The sequence below is a fragment of the Haliotis asinina genome, chromosome 7 (genome assembly GCF_037392515.1).
Source record: "Haliotis asinina isolate JCU_RB_2024 chromosome 7, JCU_Hal_asi_v2, whole genome shotgun sequence".
NCBI classification, from domain to species: domain Eukaryota; kingdom Metazoa; phylum Mollusca; class Gastropoda; order Lepetellida; family Haliotidae; genus Haliotis; species Haliotis asinina.
Genome location: NC_090286.1, coordinates 44677087 through 44694248, shown reverse-complemented (window position 1 = coordinate 44694248; position 17162 = coordinate 44677087). Strand labels below are relative to the sequence as shown.

The 17162-nt window shown below is 39.2% G+C and overlaps 1 protein-coding gene across 1 annotated transcript; it reads right to left on the bottom strand.

Annotated features, from left to right (window-relative positions):
* Window positions 1-10523: 10523 nt before the first annotated feature.
* LOC137291438 (peptidase inhibitor 15-A-like) lies at window positions 10524-15780 on the bottom strand. The gene is made up of 6 exons (XM_067822788.1): window positions 15733-15780; window positions 13642-13822; window positions 12286-12510; window positions 11615-11727; window positions 11056-11090; window positions 10524-10639 (listed from the first exon to the last, which is right to left on the bottom strand). The coding sequence occupies exons 2-6, from the start codon at window positions 13804-13806 to the stop codon at window positions 10632-10634; spliced, it is 546 nt and encodes a 181-aa protein (XP_067678889.1). The 5' UTR covers window positions 13807-13822; window positions 15733-15780; the 3' UTR covers window positions 10524-10631.
* Between the last annotated feature and the right edge of the window lie 1382 nt (window positions 15781-17162).

Sequence of the window (17162 nt, the reverse complement as noted above, 5' to 3'; positions counted from 1 at the left end):
CAACAAAACAAACAAAACCGAAAAGTAAACAAACAAACAAACAAAAAACAAAACAAAAAACAAAACAAAAATAAAAAAAACCCCCACAACCCCCCAAACGCCAAACATACAAACAAACGAAAACAAAAAACAAATCAAAAACATAGCAAAATCAAAAAAAAAAAAAAAAACCAAAACAAAACAAAGAAACGAAGCAAAGAAACGAACATAAAACAACTATCAAATGCAACACCATAAACAAACCAAACAACACCAAACCAACATAAAATCAGTCCGTTATAACCGTCAGTTCCTTGTAAAAGGCAAGTCGTGTCTCAATATTCTAAAGCTTTTTGTTCTCTCACCACAGCGCCGCTTGATTTGTTTATAACAAGGGTACACACACGGTATTCAAATTCCAGATCTTGACATTTATTTTTCCACAAGCAAATGACCTCATGGTGCACAGAGGGTTCACGGATCAACTCGTTGCAGCTGGATGATGATCCTTAATAAAGGTCGCGGGTTTGGTCATTCTTGTCCTGCAGTCTACATGGGATCTGGACTTCTACCATCTGCATTGTAGGCATATCTAACAATCATCTACATATTCAAGTGAAGGAAATTCTGCCTATATATAACATGTGTAGCTTGAACAAGATGTAGAATGGTCTAAATAACATACTGAATCTGGAATTTCGTTTCTGTAACGCATATCCCTGAGAAATTCTACTGGAAACGCTTATCAAGAACAATCTGAAACTCTATATGATTGTTTACGTCAGTGGTCACGGATGTAACAGCTGTGACCGGGAGATGGTCATTGGGCGATAACCAACATTCATAGCGATGATTAATTCCAACTGATGACGGATAGTTATTGCTGACATACATATTACCTATCATATTACAGATTCATTCTGATATAGCGTGATGTGTCTCCAACAGATTGTGAAAAGTTCCGTTTTCTTTCAATCTACGCAACTTAAGTATATATTACAATATAATGACAACAGTCATAAAACACATGTGGCTGATAAATTACAATTACTGATCGTGCTGAGACCCATTTTAACTATGATCTCAACAAGGTAAAGTGTCATCAGAATATCCAAAAGCCGGAACAAACTACATAACGGGAGGTCCACTCAATGCTACGTACCCTGGCACACACTTTCTCCCCACTCCCCCAAACAAACAAAAACAACAACAAAAATAAAAACAAAGAAAACCAAACCAAAAACAAAATCTGATCGACATTAACCTTTATGGTTACCTAAACGCACTTTTCACCTTGGATAACCTTCAAGGCTTTCTGTTCCCCTCTGTAACTCCACTACCCACCTCCACTGAATCGCAAATGCAAGAACATACTCTGCCTGCCAATGAAGTCCTTGGCTGTTGGAGTTAAACCGTATTTAGGAATACACTTGATGAGAGCGCGTTAGACAGTTTTGTTTAATTCATCAACAGGAAAGTCCTTCATACTTTGATACCTGCGATGATATTCTTAGTGGGGTATATGCAGCTTGTTAGCATGGAAACACTGGCAAACTGAAGATTGTGTGAAATGGAATGAGACCTGATCAGCCACATCTAGCAGTAGACACAAAGAATGAGAGTGATTTTAAACATGCCACAAACAGTAATATTCCAGCTATATGACGGCGGTCTGTAAATAATCGGGTTCGGACGAGAAAATCCAGTGATCAGCAGCATTGGCATCAGTCTACGCAACTGAGATACGATTACATGTATCAACCAACTCGAGTCTGACCACCCGATCCCGTTAGACGCCTCTTACCCGGATCTTCACGGATCGTAGACACAAGGATGTTAACAAAGGGCCATGATAATACTTAAACCTGTTTATGCTAAATGGAACGTTATTCAGTATATGTATATATTTCGTTAATGAGTTGTTGATATTAGCGTGTTGACTTTCTTGGCTTCAGTGGTTGTCTCGTTTTGCTCTTAATCCAAAAGAATACTGCTCCGTGGAATTGTGAGTGAATGAGTGAGTCTGGATTTATGAAGCATTTTGCCATATCTGAAACTGGTTTCAAACATTGAACCCATTTTGGGAATCAAACTTGGGTCTTTGAAGCGTCTTGCAAACTTGTGCAATGTAGTTTGGACTGAATACAAGTTTCTGCTTGTATCGATTTTCTTGATCTGTAAGATATTGAGGAGTAGGCGAAAATGGGGTAACATGGCCTTCCTTGGGATTTGGATGAGGTTTACAGCTTGATCACAATGCTTGATTAAAGTAACAACAACTTTTGAAAAAACGTTTCCGTCAAGCACGACATTCCAGGATGATAGATTATAAGAAAATTATGTCTATTGGAGAATTCCCTCATATTTGTATAATGATTCTGCCAAGACATAATGATACCAATGTCCGCAATACACTTAATGTCATGGACTGTTGTTCGGTCAGGCCGGTGCGTGTGTACGCCAGCCTGCTGGGAAACAGTCACAGACAGACATTCGCATTTAACGACAGCGATTGTCGTATATAACCTGACACCATCTTGTTAAAGTACCGGCATCAAGGGGTCATTATCACTTCGTGGTCTATTCCTGTCTGAGTGAGTGAGATTAGTTGCACGCCGTTCTTTTCAATATTCCGACAATAGCACGACAAGAAATGGACTTCACGCACTGTACCCATGTGGGGAATCGAACCATGATTTCCAACATGACGAGCGAACACCTTAACCACTAGGCTACTCACTGGCCGAGACCACTGTTTAAGACATCAAGCCATGTTCGTGCCTTCTTGACCAACCTTAATTCATCGATGTTATAATCCACGAGGTATTTCATATCTCTGGAACCAATGCATATTTTAAAAACAACCATATGCACTCTTGAATATAAGTAACGCATATGTCATTTTAAATTATTGCGTTAGTTTAAGAGCAACTATTTCATGTATTTTCAAAGGTTGAAAAGTGAAAATTCGCCCGTACGTAGACAAAAAGTTCAGCAACACAACGGTAGCCTACATTGCCGTGTTTCTGTTTACTTGTGTCCACAAGATGGTGCCAAAGTCAGTACTTTGTATAGTCACCATTGGCAACAATTACTGCACGGCACAGTCTCGGCATAGACTGCATATGTCGTCGAAGTCCCTCTTGCGGAATTCTTCCCCACTCTCCCTGCAATGCTATGATCAGTTGTGGAAGTGTCTCAGGCGTGTTTTGATGTTGCCGAAAACGTCGATCGAGTTCATCCCATAGTTGTTCTGTGGGGATTAGATCTGGTTGTCGGGAAGGCCATGACAGGCGAGGTAGCCGATCGTGACGTATGCTGTATATGAAGTAGCGTTGCCATGCTGGAACAACTCCCTCGATCGCTACATAATCGGAAGCATGTGACATGCAAGGACTTCGTTGATGTACCGACTGTATGCCAAAGTCCCCCGAACCACCACTAAATCAGATCTGTGTTTGCTGGATATCTGACCCCACACCATGACACTGTCTTCACCGAATCTGTCGACCTGTCGAATTTCTCTGACGGTAAACACGTAAACACACCTCCAGATTCCAAGGTTCCAGTTCCGGACACTTGGACACTCCCACAAACCATTACGCCGATGGAAGTCTCTCAAAACAACTTGTCTGCTCGGTCGAACCCCAACTTCACGCAATCGATTCCTAACATATTGCTTGGAAATACTTCTCAAACCAGGGATGTCGTGTGCAGTCTCCACGGCTCTGGCATGATGACGACACAGATGAGTAAACCGGATGTAGCGTTCCTGGGCTTGAGTGGTAACTCTTAGACGACCACTTCTCGGGCGATCTTGTGCGAAATTTGTCAGCAGGAGAGATATGGTGCTTTGATGAGCGTTGAAATGTTAGGCAACTGCAGACTGCGACTCCCCAGCTTCCTATGACGATGTTTTCTTGGTGACATTTTGGCGATTATTTCTTCAAACGCTTCTAAAACAAAAAGAAGAAGTTAAAATTGCCACGTTTTTGCGCTGAAGCTGTTTACAATCAAACACAAATGGAATTTTGGAAATAAATACTGTGATTGTATTGTTTTTGCCGAAGCCACATGGGCTCTAAATTCTCAAAATAAAAACGAGTGTAACACTTGTCCATCACCCTTTCGTGATTCGTTGTCGATATCTTCTCACCCAATCACATCTTAGTATTTACTTTAAATTGTATAGTATTTGTGAAAGTTTTTCGGCAAATATCTACTACAAGTTATAGAAGTTTTACGTAAATGAATATGTTGAGCTATGACTTTCTTATCGTCTAAATGTCTTTTCAGTACTTTGTGAGACCTCCTTGCAGAAATTATTTCGGCAAATATGTAATACATGTATGTGGACTATAGAAGGTTTACTTTAATGAATATGTTGAGATGAGATTCTTCTACTGTCTAAGTATCTTACTGTGTGAGTCCTCCTTGTCCTGCAGTGCACGACTGAATACGCCTAGGTTCACTACCGATCAAAGTTTGCAGGCAATCGTGTGACAGCATATCCCATTATTCGACCACTTGCTTCTTCATATCCGCAATATTTCTAAGTCCTCCTTCGTTTATTCTGTCATTCATTAGTCCCAACATATTCTCATATGCTTAAAATCTTTGCTGTAGCTGGACCAGTCTAGCGTTTGAATATTTTCGTTCGACAACCACTGTGTAGCCCGCTGTGTGGTTTGGGTCGCTGAGTATTATGCTGGAAAATTCAGTTATCTTCGTACAGTTGCCGGGCATTTGGAAGGAGGTGACCATTTAAGATGTCAACACGATTCAGTCTTCACATTTCCAGTGAAAATACACAATTGCTTCACTACACTTGTGAAATTTTGGGTTATGTTTTGGGCGTTGGGAGATAGGTTTCACGGTATTCTTTCTCCACATTATTCACAGTTTGGGAGATATTTCATCAGAAAAGAAAAAAGCCCCTTGATTTTCGTGAACCCTACACAGGTTTAAACGTCTTTCGTTTTCTGCATCTTTCATCAATGATGAAGATATTCCGCGCCCAATAAGTCTTTGCAATTCTTGTCTAAGGGTTTAATTACATACTAGTACCTGAGTATTTCCTCTATTAATCATCCCATATCTGTCCATTTTGCCCTGCTCCTAATCTGACCATGTTGCCGAGATTCCTACGTGAGTTGCCTTCTGTGTTGTGTACCTACCTTACTACATACCCCCACTTTTCCTCATCCCACCCTACCAAGAAAACACACACACACTCACACAGAGAGAGAGAGAAAGAGAGAGAGAGAACGAAACAAACAACACACACACACACACATACAAATATAAATCCTACCCCCCAACCTCCCGTCAACAAAAAACCCAAAACAAAACAAACCCAAAACAACCCCTACTCCCCCACCCCCACCCCACCAAGCCATAACAAAAAAATGCAAACACACGAAAAATCAACACCAAAAACCAAAACAAGACTCACTATGAAACAGAAATGCTGCCAGCATCAGCATTTTACTACCACTTCTGTTAACGTGTACATGCCAGGAGATTGGACGATTACAACGTTGTATATACTACTAAGAACGTGTTTGTTGTATAGTTTATTGTATTTCGTTATAGATTCTTACACGTTTATAAAGTCATCACCTTCAGCTTGATAACGATGTAAGAATTTATGCAATGAAGTTCTCATGGTTTTTGAGAGAGTGAGTTTCGGTTAACGCCACTTTCAGCAATATTCCAGCAATATCACGGCGGGGAACACCTGGGATGGGCTTGAACTTCGTTATTGACTCACAGACTTCTAGAATGTCAATTAAATAATGTCCGGAAATACTTTGCAGGTGTAATAAATTGATTCTCATGTTTCAGCTGTTGTTCTCATTTCCGCAGCACGGACACGATCATAGTATACTCTAGTATGTATTTACACAGCTCAAAACACCTGACCCTTGACAAACATTTAGCAAAACAAAGAATAACTGGAAAGCTTGGACACTACCGGAAATTGTTGACCTTAAAATCCAATATTTGATTTATTTCTATTTGTAGAATACCGTAATCATCGCCCTATTCTAAACAGGATTAGAAATGAATACGTATCCCTTAGAATGTTTCAGAAATATTCTAGGCACATAAAGAAACTGTGCATACAAAATTTAAAATCTAAATTTATCAAACCTGTGTAGACACGAAGGATTTGAGCTCAGAGATTAGTGACATGCATCCAACATGCATGCACGTGCCATGTTCCGTGACGTCATTGATTTCGTCTTTGGTACGTGCAATACGTTGTTGCACGAGCATTCCGGGAAAGAGAAACAGAGCAAATGAATGCCACACAACACTGTCACGTTAGAAAACTCAACCCCTGCCGTTGCGATCGTTAAAAAAATTAAACGGCTATTGAAACGGATAGCATGCCAAGGCTAACGTCTGCACAAAGTCACGTGGCCAATGGGATGGTCCGTGAGGGAATGTCTCAACGACAAGTGGCTGCACATTTCCACTGCCACCGGAACACCATTTCTACACTGATGAGACGCTAAGTAAGTCGTTTTTGCCCACTTTACGTAACTTGAATTTGAAGGAGATTGCACATATCGATGTTAACATTAACTTTGATATAATGAACATATTGATATGATCCTAATTGCTTATGTTACCCTCATGATGGTTTATCTCAGCATTCAGTAAGCACAAGCGGGCTACTTATGTCCATTTCTCGTCTTAGTGAAATGCTTTCCTGTCAATCACAGTTGTCTCTCATGTCTCACACAACACGTCGGTGTAAGTCGACCGACTGAGAAGGACAGTGGGGTAGCCTAATTGTCAAAGCGTCGGCTCGTCACGCTGAAGATCCAGGTTCGATTTCCTACATGGGTACAATGTGTGAAGCCCATTTGCGGTGTCCCTCACCGTGCTATTTCTGGAATATTGCGTAAAGCGTAATAAGCTTAAAGTGTTACAGTGTTGATTGGTTGGGTCTTTGTGACAGATGTAAGTAGTTAGTGATCATTAAAATATTGCGTTTTGGAATACTAGTCTTTTTTTATGTTGAAAAGTAGAGTGGACAGTACCATGATGGCAACGACCAAATATTCGTTGATTTGAAGCTTACGATATCATATTGTCTGAAAACGCTTTACAAGTGGGGCGGTGGAGTAATCTTATGATTGTTCTGTGCGCTAGTTACCCTCCAAACCCGGGTTCGATTCCCCAAGTGGTTAAAATGTGTGAAGATCATTCTGGTGTCCCGTGATGTTGTTAAAATATTGCTGTAAGCGGTATATAACAATACTTACTCTCTCACGCTTTACAATTCCCGAAAGTGAAGGAACGTTGGCTTTTCTTCAGTCCGACGTGGTATGATTCATAAAGCATCGATTGTCTATCACAAGGCTACATACAAACTGTTCTACGATCATCGTTTGACTTTCATGTAGGTTACCTTATATATTATATCATCCACATCACTTCCTTTGCAAGATCGTCATAAGTATTAATAATATCACCCGATCTTGGAATACTCGCATCAGTATACAGCGCAAGGAAGTAAACCGTGAGGATCTGCGTTAGAACTGGTCTTCAGTAACCCATGCTTGTCGTTCGAGGCTACTAACGGGATCGGATGGTCAGATTCGCTGACTTGTTTGACACGTGTTATCGAATCCCGATAGATCGATGCTCATGTTGTTGGTCTCTGGATAGCCAGGCCCAGACACGATTATTTACAGACAGCCGGCATATTACTTTAATATTGCTGAGTGCGGCGTTAAACTAAACTCACTCACTCCAACAAAGTACTCTTAACGTTGAGAATCTGTATAATTGGTAAATGCTTGCCATGAGTCAATGAAGTAGTACTTGTTTCCGTTGCAAAACATTACTGATCAGCTGAAAATTACATCAACAATTAATCAAAATACAGGACCGAAACCATTTCAGCGATGCTTTAAAATTATTCACTACCACATCATATAAATCATTTCAGGGAACCGTCAACCATCTGTTTGCAAATAATTAAATGTTAAATTATCAACATTGACATTTTTCACGACACGAAGGCCGAAAATGTATTGGGGTTACTGCAAACAAGTTTATATAGTTTTATCACATGCGAACACTTTGGGGTTAAGACCTCCTTATTCAAAGTTCATCCGTATCGGAATGTAAATTATCAGCCACTGAAAAGTCTTCAGTGATTATATCGACGTAGCTGGGACGGACGGAGGTTGTAGAGGAGCATGGGGTGACATTTAAACGTATGTGGTAGAATAGTATAATACGGGCTATTATTTTCACATTGAGGATAATATGTGGCATGAGCGGAGTGGTGGTGTAGTGGTTACAGCATGAGAGCGGATCGGGTTCGATCCCCGTCAAACCAAAAGAACCTGAAATTATCAGTATTTGTTGGTTCCTGTCTGGTCGGGTCGGAGTGAGTATAATGTGTGTGAGTGGAGTATTCATGCTTAATTGCACCATGGTACTGGTTTGGACTGGTACAAACTGTCACACATACACACGCATGCACGTCGTCATGAGCGAAATAGTCTGAGGTGCGAGGAGTCGAGAGCAGGAATATTGCACTTGGATTGCGATGTGCATATATACTTCTGGAATAAAGTTACTGTGTATCATTTGTTGTTATGCCACGTTTTAAACGTCGGTTCACAAATTCAGTAACATGTCTGTCCACCATTGGATGCAGGCTTGACAACGACGTCACATTGGAGAAACTTGGGGAATGTCTGAACCAAAGCTTGTCCTAATGCAGCTAGCGTCAACTTCGCTCGATTTCTTCCCAAGCGTGCTCTGTAGTCTATGCGTCTGAAGAAACAGTTCCCCTTGCAGTACTCAGAGACCACAGAAAAATGAATCGTTCTTTAATTTCTAATGTCAGATGTGTAAGTTGCAGGTGTCAAAAAGTGAGTAAATTCATTGTACGTGCCACGTACAGAGCAGCAAATTTCACGCAAAGTGCTTTGATAATGTTTAGAATCATTTTTATTTCATTTTATGTAACTATGTAATTATACGCAGTTACATTTTTTAAATGTACACAGTTTCCACATTCATGTTACTGAAAGCACCACCTCAGTGGGTGTGCAGATAGTGAGCGTCTAGCTATATAGATATATCCTGAGCATGTGGATTCTTATCGGTGTCAAATAGTGATGTCTCTCTCTCTCTCTCTCTCTCTCTCTCTCACACACACACACACAACCACCACCACCAAACACAAGCAACACAAGAATATTTAGTACAAGTCTATATAGGGAATTGCACCCCATATACTTTCATCTCTGACGCGTCAAATGTGGAAACGTTCGCCACACGTCCATCATGAGGAACATCTCGGTGGTACTGAATGTTGTAACCTTGATCAAACATAACTTTCAGATAACTTCTGTGAGCCACAAAAATCGTTCAAGCAACCAAAACAATCGTCAAGCGACTAACAAAAAAGTATTTTGTGCTTCGTGTTTAGCCTGGATATATTTCCATGAAAACAGCATATGTTTTCTTCTTTTTCCTACCATTGCACTTACTAACAGGATTTTGTTGCCATTATTTATTGAGGAAACCAATGCATGGTGTATGTTATTTCTTGTTGATGTTTGCACTGCATGTGTGTAGTTTAATGATTTCTTTCCACGTTTCAATCATAAAGTATCTACGGAAAGGTAAGAATACAACCGTTAAATGAAGGATATTGTTTTGGTAAGATTGAGAATGTGATGAACTCAAGATTCAGGGAGACGCTAATGGGTAGTCCAGTGGTTAAAGCGCTTGCTCGTCACGCTGAAGATCCGGGTTCAATGTGTTAAGCCCATTTCTGATGTCCCCCATCCTTGATATTGTTAGCAACGGCACAAAACCACCCCACTCACTAGAAATAGAGTGAGTCCCTTTGGCACTGTTCCCGAATGACAGATTTTCGTGCTGTGTTATCGTGTGCCCAAACAACCCGGTTCTCCAGAAGTTTCACATGAACACTTCATTTGCGGAGTGCTGAGTGAGTGAGTTTGGTTCAACCCCACTTTGAACGCTATATTCCTGTTACATCAGCATAGTGTAATAGAAAAGTGAATCAGACTTTAGACATTTACCTCTTTGATGAAATCCATGATCACAGTTCGTTTCTGTGCTGACAAGGTTGGCATTCGAAGCAACCATTGGACAGTCATAGGCTGACCTAAGGGTGCAACTTGTTGGACTAGCCAAACGTACCCCGAGCGGATGAATGAGTTGAGTTTGAAAACGTTTCGGTGATATTAGCTAGGTGTGTGAGCGACAGCTGTGACGAGTAGTGGTATCACGGCCACAGATTCGGAGGGGCAGGAGGGGTGTAAGGTACAACTAGGTACAACTAAACTGAATTAGCACGACCTAAACGGACTTTGGCACGAGATAAACTGACCTTAGGGAGAACATCATGATGAGGAAAACACAACCCTGGCTATCACATGACCTTCAAATACGGGAGCAAATCTTGGCGCGAACTAACTTGACCTTGGCACAATCTCAATTCAACTCTGTTTCAGATAACATATAACAATGTCTGCATTGTTTGTGCTTGCTTCTTTTGCAACCACTTTGCTTTATTTAAACACTTCGAGCATACAGCATCCGGTTGAAAGTCGTCCATTAGTATCTATCCTGCGAAGCCTCTATTTCCCTGTAAATAAAACAAACAAACATTAAATGCCTGAATGACCTAATAAATAACGACGGATTCCTTACTTTTCGATAGCATCCTGAATATGCATATACACTCGCACGCCCACGCATATATTTTCATCTATCTATAAATCCATCTACCTGTCCATCTATATATAAGTATACCTTATATAAATTGTGAACATATGTGCTATTCCTTATGACCAAAAAGATAAACATGAAGTCGATACTATATTCTTTCTACTGTGCCAAATTTCCTCACTTTTGAACGAACAGATAATAAATGAGGAAAGTATTCAACCACCTTCTGTAGTCCAAATTTCGACCAGAAGTGAAATACATAATAACTGCAGTGACTTGTATCACAAAAGTAAAGACAACCCAGTAGTTGAATTTCAAAATGGTTACATTTACCTGGTTGGTAAGCATCCTCTCTCATCCAGTTACTCCTGAAACATGCCATAAGACTCATTACATGTATGTGTTAGAAAGGATGTTTTTGTTGTGATGGAATGTATCTTTGAAGGCCGTTATAACTGAAATACACCAAAGAGATGAAATGAAGAATACTAATGATATGAATATCGCTATTGTTGAGTAGCACATTAACAATACCATGGCGTTCAGTCAGAATGCAACATCTAACAGCTTATATCACACAACACAGTGCGTATTACACATGCAGATAGACTCCGAAGTGTGTGTACGTCCATCATCGAGGTCATTTCATCAGTTCCCCCTGAGTGTAGTACATGTATTCTGATTACCAGACATGGACTACTGTTTGTGAAACTATAATCTCGAATGACATGATCCACACAGTTTCTGGTTGTAAGCTGTGGCGTTAAACTCACTATTATGTTATATGAACAAGTAGCTGCATGCACAAACAACTGGAAATTGGAAAAAAAAAGGAATTTGTGGGCCGTGAATGTCCGCACACAGGCAGGGAAATTCAATTATAAATACTTACCAGGGCTGGTAGTAACACACCATGTACCATATGTCATTGTAACCTTGGAACTGAGACATGTAGGGGCAGTTATTCATTGCACAGCCAAATTCCCTGTACTCCTCCCAGTTCATCTATATGATGAATACAGAAAGGGATTGCAAGTATAAAAATGAAACCAATCTGAAATCTGTTTAATTTGATTTTGTTTAGGAGTCGATTAGGGCTGGTCCAACTTTTGTACCCAGGTATCCAACCCCCTATTACCCTAACCGGATACACTTTTATGTGAATTCGTTCAAATTTGCCACAAATGGTAAATTATATTCTTCATGCCGGACGCTACAACTTTATAGGTAATATATGTATATACACAAAAGAGGTGACCGTAATTATGTCTAAATCTGCTAAGACATTACAACCTTTTAATACTAAAAGAATAACATATTGCATTGTTTAATCTATTAGTCACATGCTCATAACGAGTCCGGGTACTGAGACGGGCACCGGGTACAGCTCATTACCTTATAGGCTACTAATTCCGGGTATACGGGTTACCAACCATAGAATCAACATCAGGCACAGTTCGCAAATCGCGTAAAGTCAGTTTTGCCCCACGTGTGACGTAAGAGAAATTTGTATGATATATTTGTATATGTACGTAAAAAGGAACCTTGGATTCCCAACATTACCTGTGAGTAATAGCAGCCCTCGTAAGGAGAGCATTCCCTGTCATTGAAGCGGTATGAGTCGACTCCGTTCCTCCAAGCTTGAAAGCCTCTTCTCATGATCTCTTCCTGTGATCGAGACGACTGCTCAACGTAGAAGTTCCAGCCGTATCCAGGTCTTGACGAGTATCTGTACTGACATCCGTTTGCATATCTCTGGGCTTCTCTTGCCAATTCGTCGTTCCATCTCTGCAACAAAGAGTATTTATGTTTACGAGGCTATTTTATTCATTTACAAGACCAGTACCAAAATGTCTAAACGCTTACTAGACTTTATTTGGGCCCACAGTTTCGTACACCAGTTTTCGATAATCGACTTGAAATGTCAGAAATGTGAAACGAATGCACAGGATGTATTATGTTCAAGTATTGACAAAATTCCAAAACGGTATTTTGTTTGACAGGATGACCCTAAATATGTTCGCTGTGTTAAAAATATAAATAAACAGTTCTTCTAATCCAAAAGAAACCTTCAAAGTAATATAGTGCAATCCACTTTTCTGAATTTCCTTTGGGGAATTTTATGGACATTCCATCTCATCGTTTAGTGCAGATATTCCGTGTGTGTCTTCTTAATAACATAACGGAAACACTATAACCTGTTATGATTAATTATCCGACCAACACTGTGTTCTTTCAAGCAGCATCCTTATTATTCCAATCCATTCACGTACACATATACCATTACCTACATGCACGCATATACTGCCCATCAAATGTTGAGACTCACTAGTGTAAATATAGCCACTTTCTTCAGGAACCTTTTCTAAGCTAAACTTTTCAAAATATTCCATACTGTATAAAGGTACTGTTTACACAAGAACTGATATATTGTACAACACATTTGTAACGTTGAATAGGACAAATTCGTAACGTTCAAAAGATTATTGTCATGAATTCAATAAATGACGAAAATCAATAAAAAATGGCGAAATCACAAGGAAACTCTACACCACAACGCAGTTGTTTACATGCACGATAATTGCACATGATTTTCAGCAATTTGATAGATGATCATCGTGCAATTGATCTGCATTAGTTAGGTTTGCAGTTGGTTCCTCACTGCTAGAGGAGAAATCAATCATCGATGTAACATAACATATAGTAATTGCGAATCGAAACTGTTGGGTAGTATGTATTCATCTTGAAAACGGCTTCAAAATCCATTACTCTTCACGTCAAATGTTTCAAGGATTCAGTGCTGCAGATTTTTGACAAGTGCGAGTGATGAGGAAATTAAACATATACGTAATCAAATTGGCATTATTGTGAAATGCTATGTGCAATGTCATGAAAAGGGACATGTTTTCAACTACTCACGAAAAAGGGATAGTTTCCATCTCCGTACTCATTGGGGAAATCTCCCTCGTACATCATTTGGCGTCCCTCGTTGTGTAGTCGAAGCATGTAGTTCTGATATTCTGGCATCATTACAAACGCCGTGGAGACGCCCAAGACGCCCAGAAAAACTACGGTCCACATCATCGTGATACTGGAAGATCTGTCAACGTCATGAAATCAGACTTCTTTATTTCCTGTATTATATTCGAATAACGGGGACAGTTTAGCCTACATCTGCAAGTACATTTTGAAAAATAGGAACCACACCTATCGAAACAACCACATATACTTGTAATTATAGCAACGTATGTTAAAGTGTTTGATCCTACAAACCCTTGTGTACATTTCACTAAGCTGTTATGACTCTATACCATAAACACTTCAACATAGAATGTTGTTAGATGCATATTAAGTGCAACGTATCTGTACAGATAATCATGTAATGTTGGAACATGTTTCAGAAATACCAGGAAACCCAGAACTCCAAGTTACAATTTCATTTGGAAAACGAAATGAGTGCAGGATGTACGGGGTAAATAAACAATATGCATACGAATGTATTTAGGAGATAAACATCATGTGTTTCAAATGAAATATTCCCGTGCTTCAAATACTCAATAACACCCGGAAATTGGCCAACACATGATGTTTATCGACATTGTGATCAAGAAAGTAAACCAAAGGGTTTTACTGTCTGCACTCGTTCACATCGAGTAGGGGTACAGCAGTTGACCAATCAGGTTACAGAACACAGTGACTTTTGGTTTACAATCATGAATAAACCTACACAAACTTTTACTCATTTCTAACATCGGAATGCTCCAATTATGGACGTATAATTCTCTATACCACAAAATACATATAGACTGAAGTAATCATACAAACGTTACATGAATGCACTATTATGAATTATGAGCAATGTTTCAGAACGAGAGAAAATGAATTGAGAAGGAACCATTGTCAAATGTAGAGACACTACAATGGTGCCAGCCTAAAGTGAGACGAAGAGGCCATGCTGCTATCAAGGTAGATACTACTAGTGTTGGTTACCTGGGTCTGTGTACATATATAGGTCATAAAAGAAAACTGTATAATATAGGAAATCAATATATATACTGGGACTGTATGTCGTAAACAGTAAACACTGGATTATACTGAATATTGAACTGTTCTGCGTCTGATATCACTCTGCACCTTTTAATGCTTAAATTGAATGTTTTGTCAGAAAGTCCTTTTCGAGATAAGTAACATTATATGTATAGAGGTACTTTTCCAAACATCCCTGAATATCTCGTTTGTATTTAGGGAAATGATCAATCTTTCATATCTCCAAAAATAACGTATTATATATCGACAGTATTATTTCACTGTATAAAAATCGTTAAAATATCAAACTTGTATTCATGCAAAGTCAGGGTTGTAATCTTTCCAGTTGTCCTGCCTAACTTGAACAAACAAGTAGACTATTGGAATTGATATTTTGGACCTGACAGTCTGCTTTGTCATTAAATCTCTTAGCCGCCACACATTCATGGAAACTGAATAAACTATAATATATCGAGAATTGGAAAGAGCGAGATATTGTATTCAGTAATGGTTTCTGTTTAAATATAATTTCTCAAATGACTTTACCCCGTAAATCAGGGAATCCAGAACATTAAGCTCATATGTTTACTTTCACTGTGGTTGAAGGACGTTCAGTATCCTGCTTACACATTTAGGCTACTATTGCAAGTAAATCGTGAATTATTTAGAGTCTTGACATTATATGAAATTGTAAAGTGAATTTTGAAGAAAGGAGGGTTGTCCCTGTTAAGTCAGTTGGAGCTCCCATCTCAAATGAACAAAATGTTCAGTTGTTACATTGTCCACAGGTAGGTGACTGTATAAATCATATTGGTCTAAAACCGATTGACAATAAGTTACCGGTTAGTTTGTACAGATTTCAGTTGTTATGTTCAATATTGTTAACACTGTTAATATTTCGTGAGAGGGCTACAAGTTCCAAATATGTGCCAAGTTCTCACAAACAATGTCAAAATGGAAGTCGGACATGACAGATGTTCTTACCTCAAGGGAGCCGATTCCACTGTTGGGAGACTTGGGTGGACCTGCCAGTTGAAGCTCGTCTTATATACTAGTATTTGTACCGTTAATTAAACTGTATGCATGTCCTTTAGTTATACAGATGTTACAGATACACACTTGATCGTACTGTAACATGCTTTGATCTTTAGGGTGCTGCTTATTGCTATATTACTAAGGCGTATTATTAAGTAGGTAGGTATCTTATCAGACAACATTACGACAAATCACTTTCAGTGTTTAAATCATTATAGTAATGTTCAGTTAGTACATTGATCGTTCCACTGTAATGTTAACATAATTGTATAATGAATTAATTTTATTGTATGTAGAGAAAAGAAGTGTATCAACGAGGATTTCATATGTTCCTTCCAAAATATGTACTGGTTTGCCTTGTCATCAACTTATATTAGCCCTGCAGAGAAGAAATTATAATTATTATTACATATGTTTAATTATAATAACAATGTGATTTATATTCTTGAGAGAGTGGGTACTTTTTCACAATGGAGCTGGACTGATCCTCCATGTAATCGCTTGTGACACAGAGTCACCTTATGATCTTATCCATTTAGTTGCCTTATAACAAGCGGATATTGCTTGTAAATAGGGGACAGAACCTGTGCAAACCGTTGGTGTGTATCAGACAGTTAGGAAATAAAAACGAGTGAAAGAGTTTAGTTTTACGCCGCACTCAGCAATGTTCCAGCTGAACAACAATCATGACCCAAAATATCCATTCAACAAAAGCAACTCCGTCATGAAATATTACAACTAGTACAACTAGTGGAATGGGACGGAGGGCTAGTTACGTGGTTACAGCGTACAATGTGTGAAACCCACTCCTGATGTCCTCTGCCATGATATTGCCATATTAGTGCTACAAGCAGCGTAAAACTCACTCAAGATATTTTACGATTCTGGACCTAGATTTTCGAGTAGCCGTAAGTTAATGGTAATGCATGACACTTACGACTGTCTGAGCTCTAAGAGAGCTTCGAAAATCTAGGCCCTGACTATTGTGTTTGTAAATGACGATTACATAGTGATTATGTAGTAACACACGCAAAGGCTAGGGAAAAGTATACCTTAAAAGACATGTTGAATAATATCCTGAATGTGAAAAAGCATCAGATATATGTTTTACCAGTACAATTGTGGCGTTGTAATCATACATGCAAAAGCAAGGAAATATATTACCTCGAAAAACTAAACCATCGATCGGAAATAATGTCTAGAATCTGTAAAAACTGATCGGTCCAAAATCTGACGAGTGATTTGTAAAACTGTGTTAACTGTTACGTTCATGTATGACGTGAAACGAATACTCTGACAACTCTTTGAGGCAGAACAAACCAAGATGTGTATTCCATTTCTTCATAAAAGGTGTCGACAAAATGAAAGGATGGAAGTCC

Coding starts and splice junctions, on each gene's coding strand:
- LOC137291438 (XM_067822788.1), bottom strand. CDS start 13,806: ATGATGTGGACCGTAGTTTTTCTGGGCGTCTTGGGCGTCTCCACGGCG. Junction 12,511..13,641: donor ATGGAAACTATCCCTTTTTC/GTGAGTAGTTGA, acceptor TCTTTGTTGCAG/AGATGGAACGACGAATTGGC. Junction 11,091..11,614: donor GTGTGTTACTACCAGCCCTG/GTAAGTATTTAT, acceptor GGCATGTTTCAG/GAGTAACTGGATGAGAGAGG.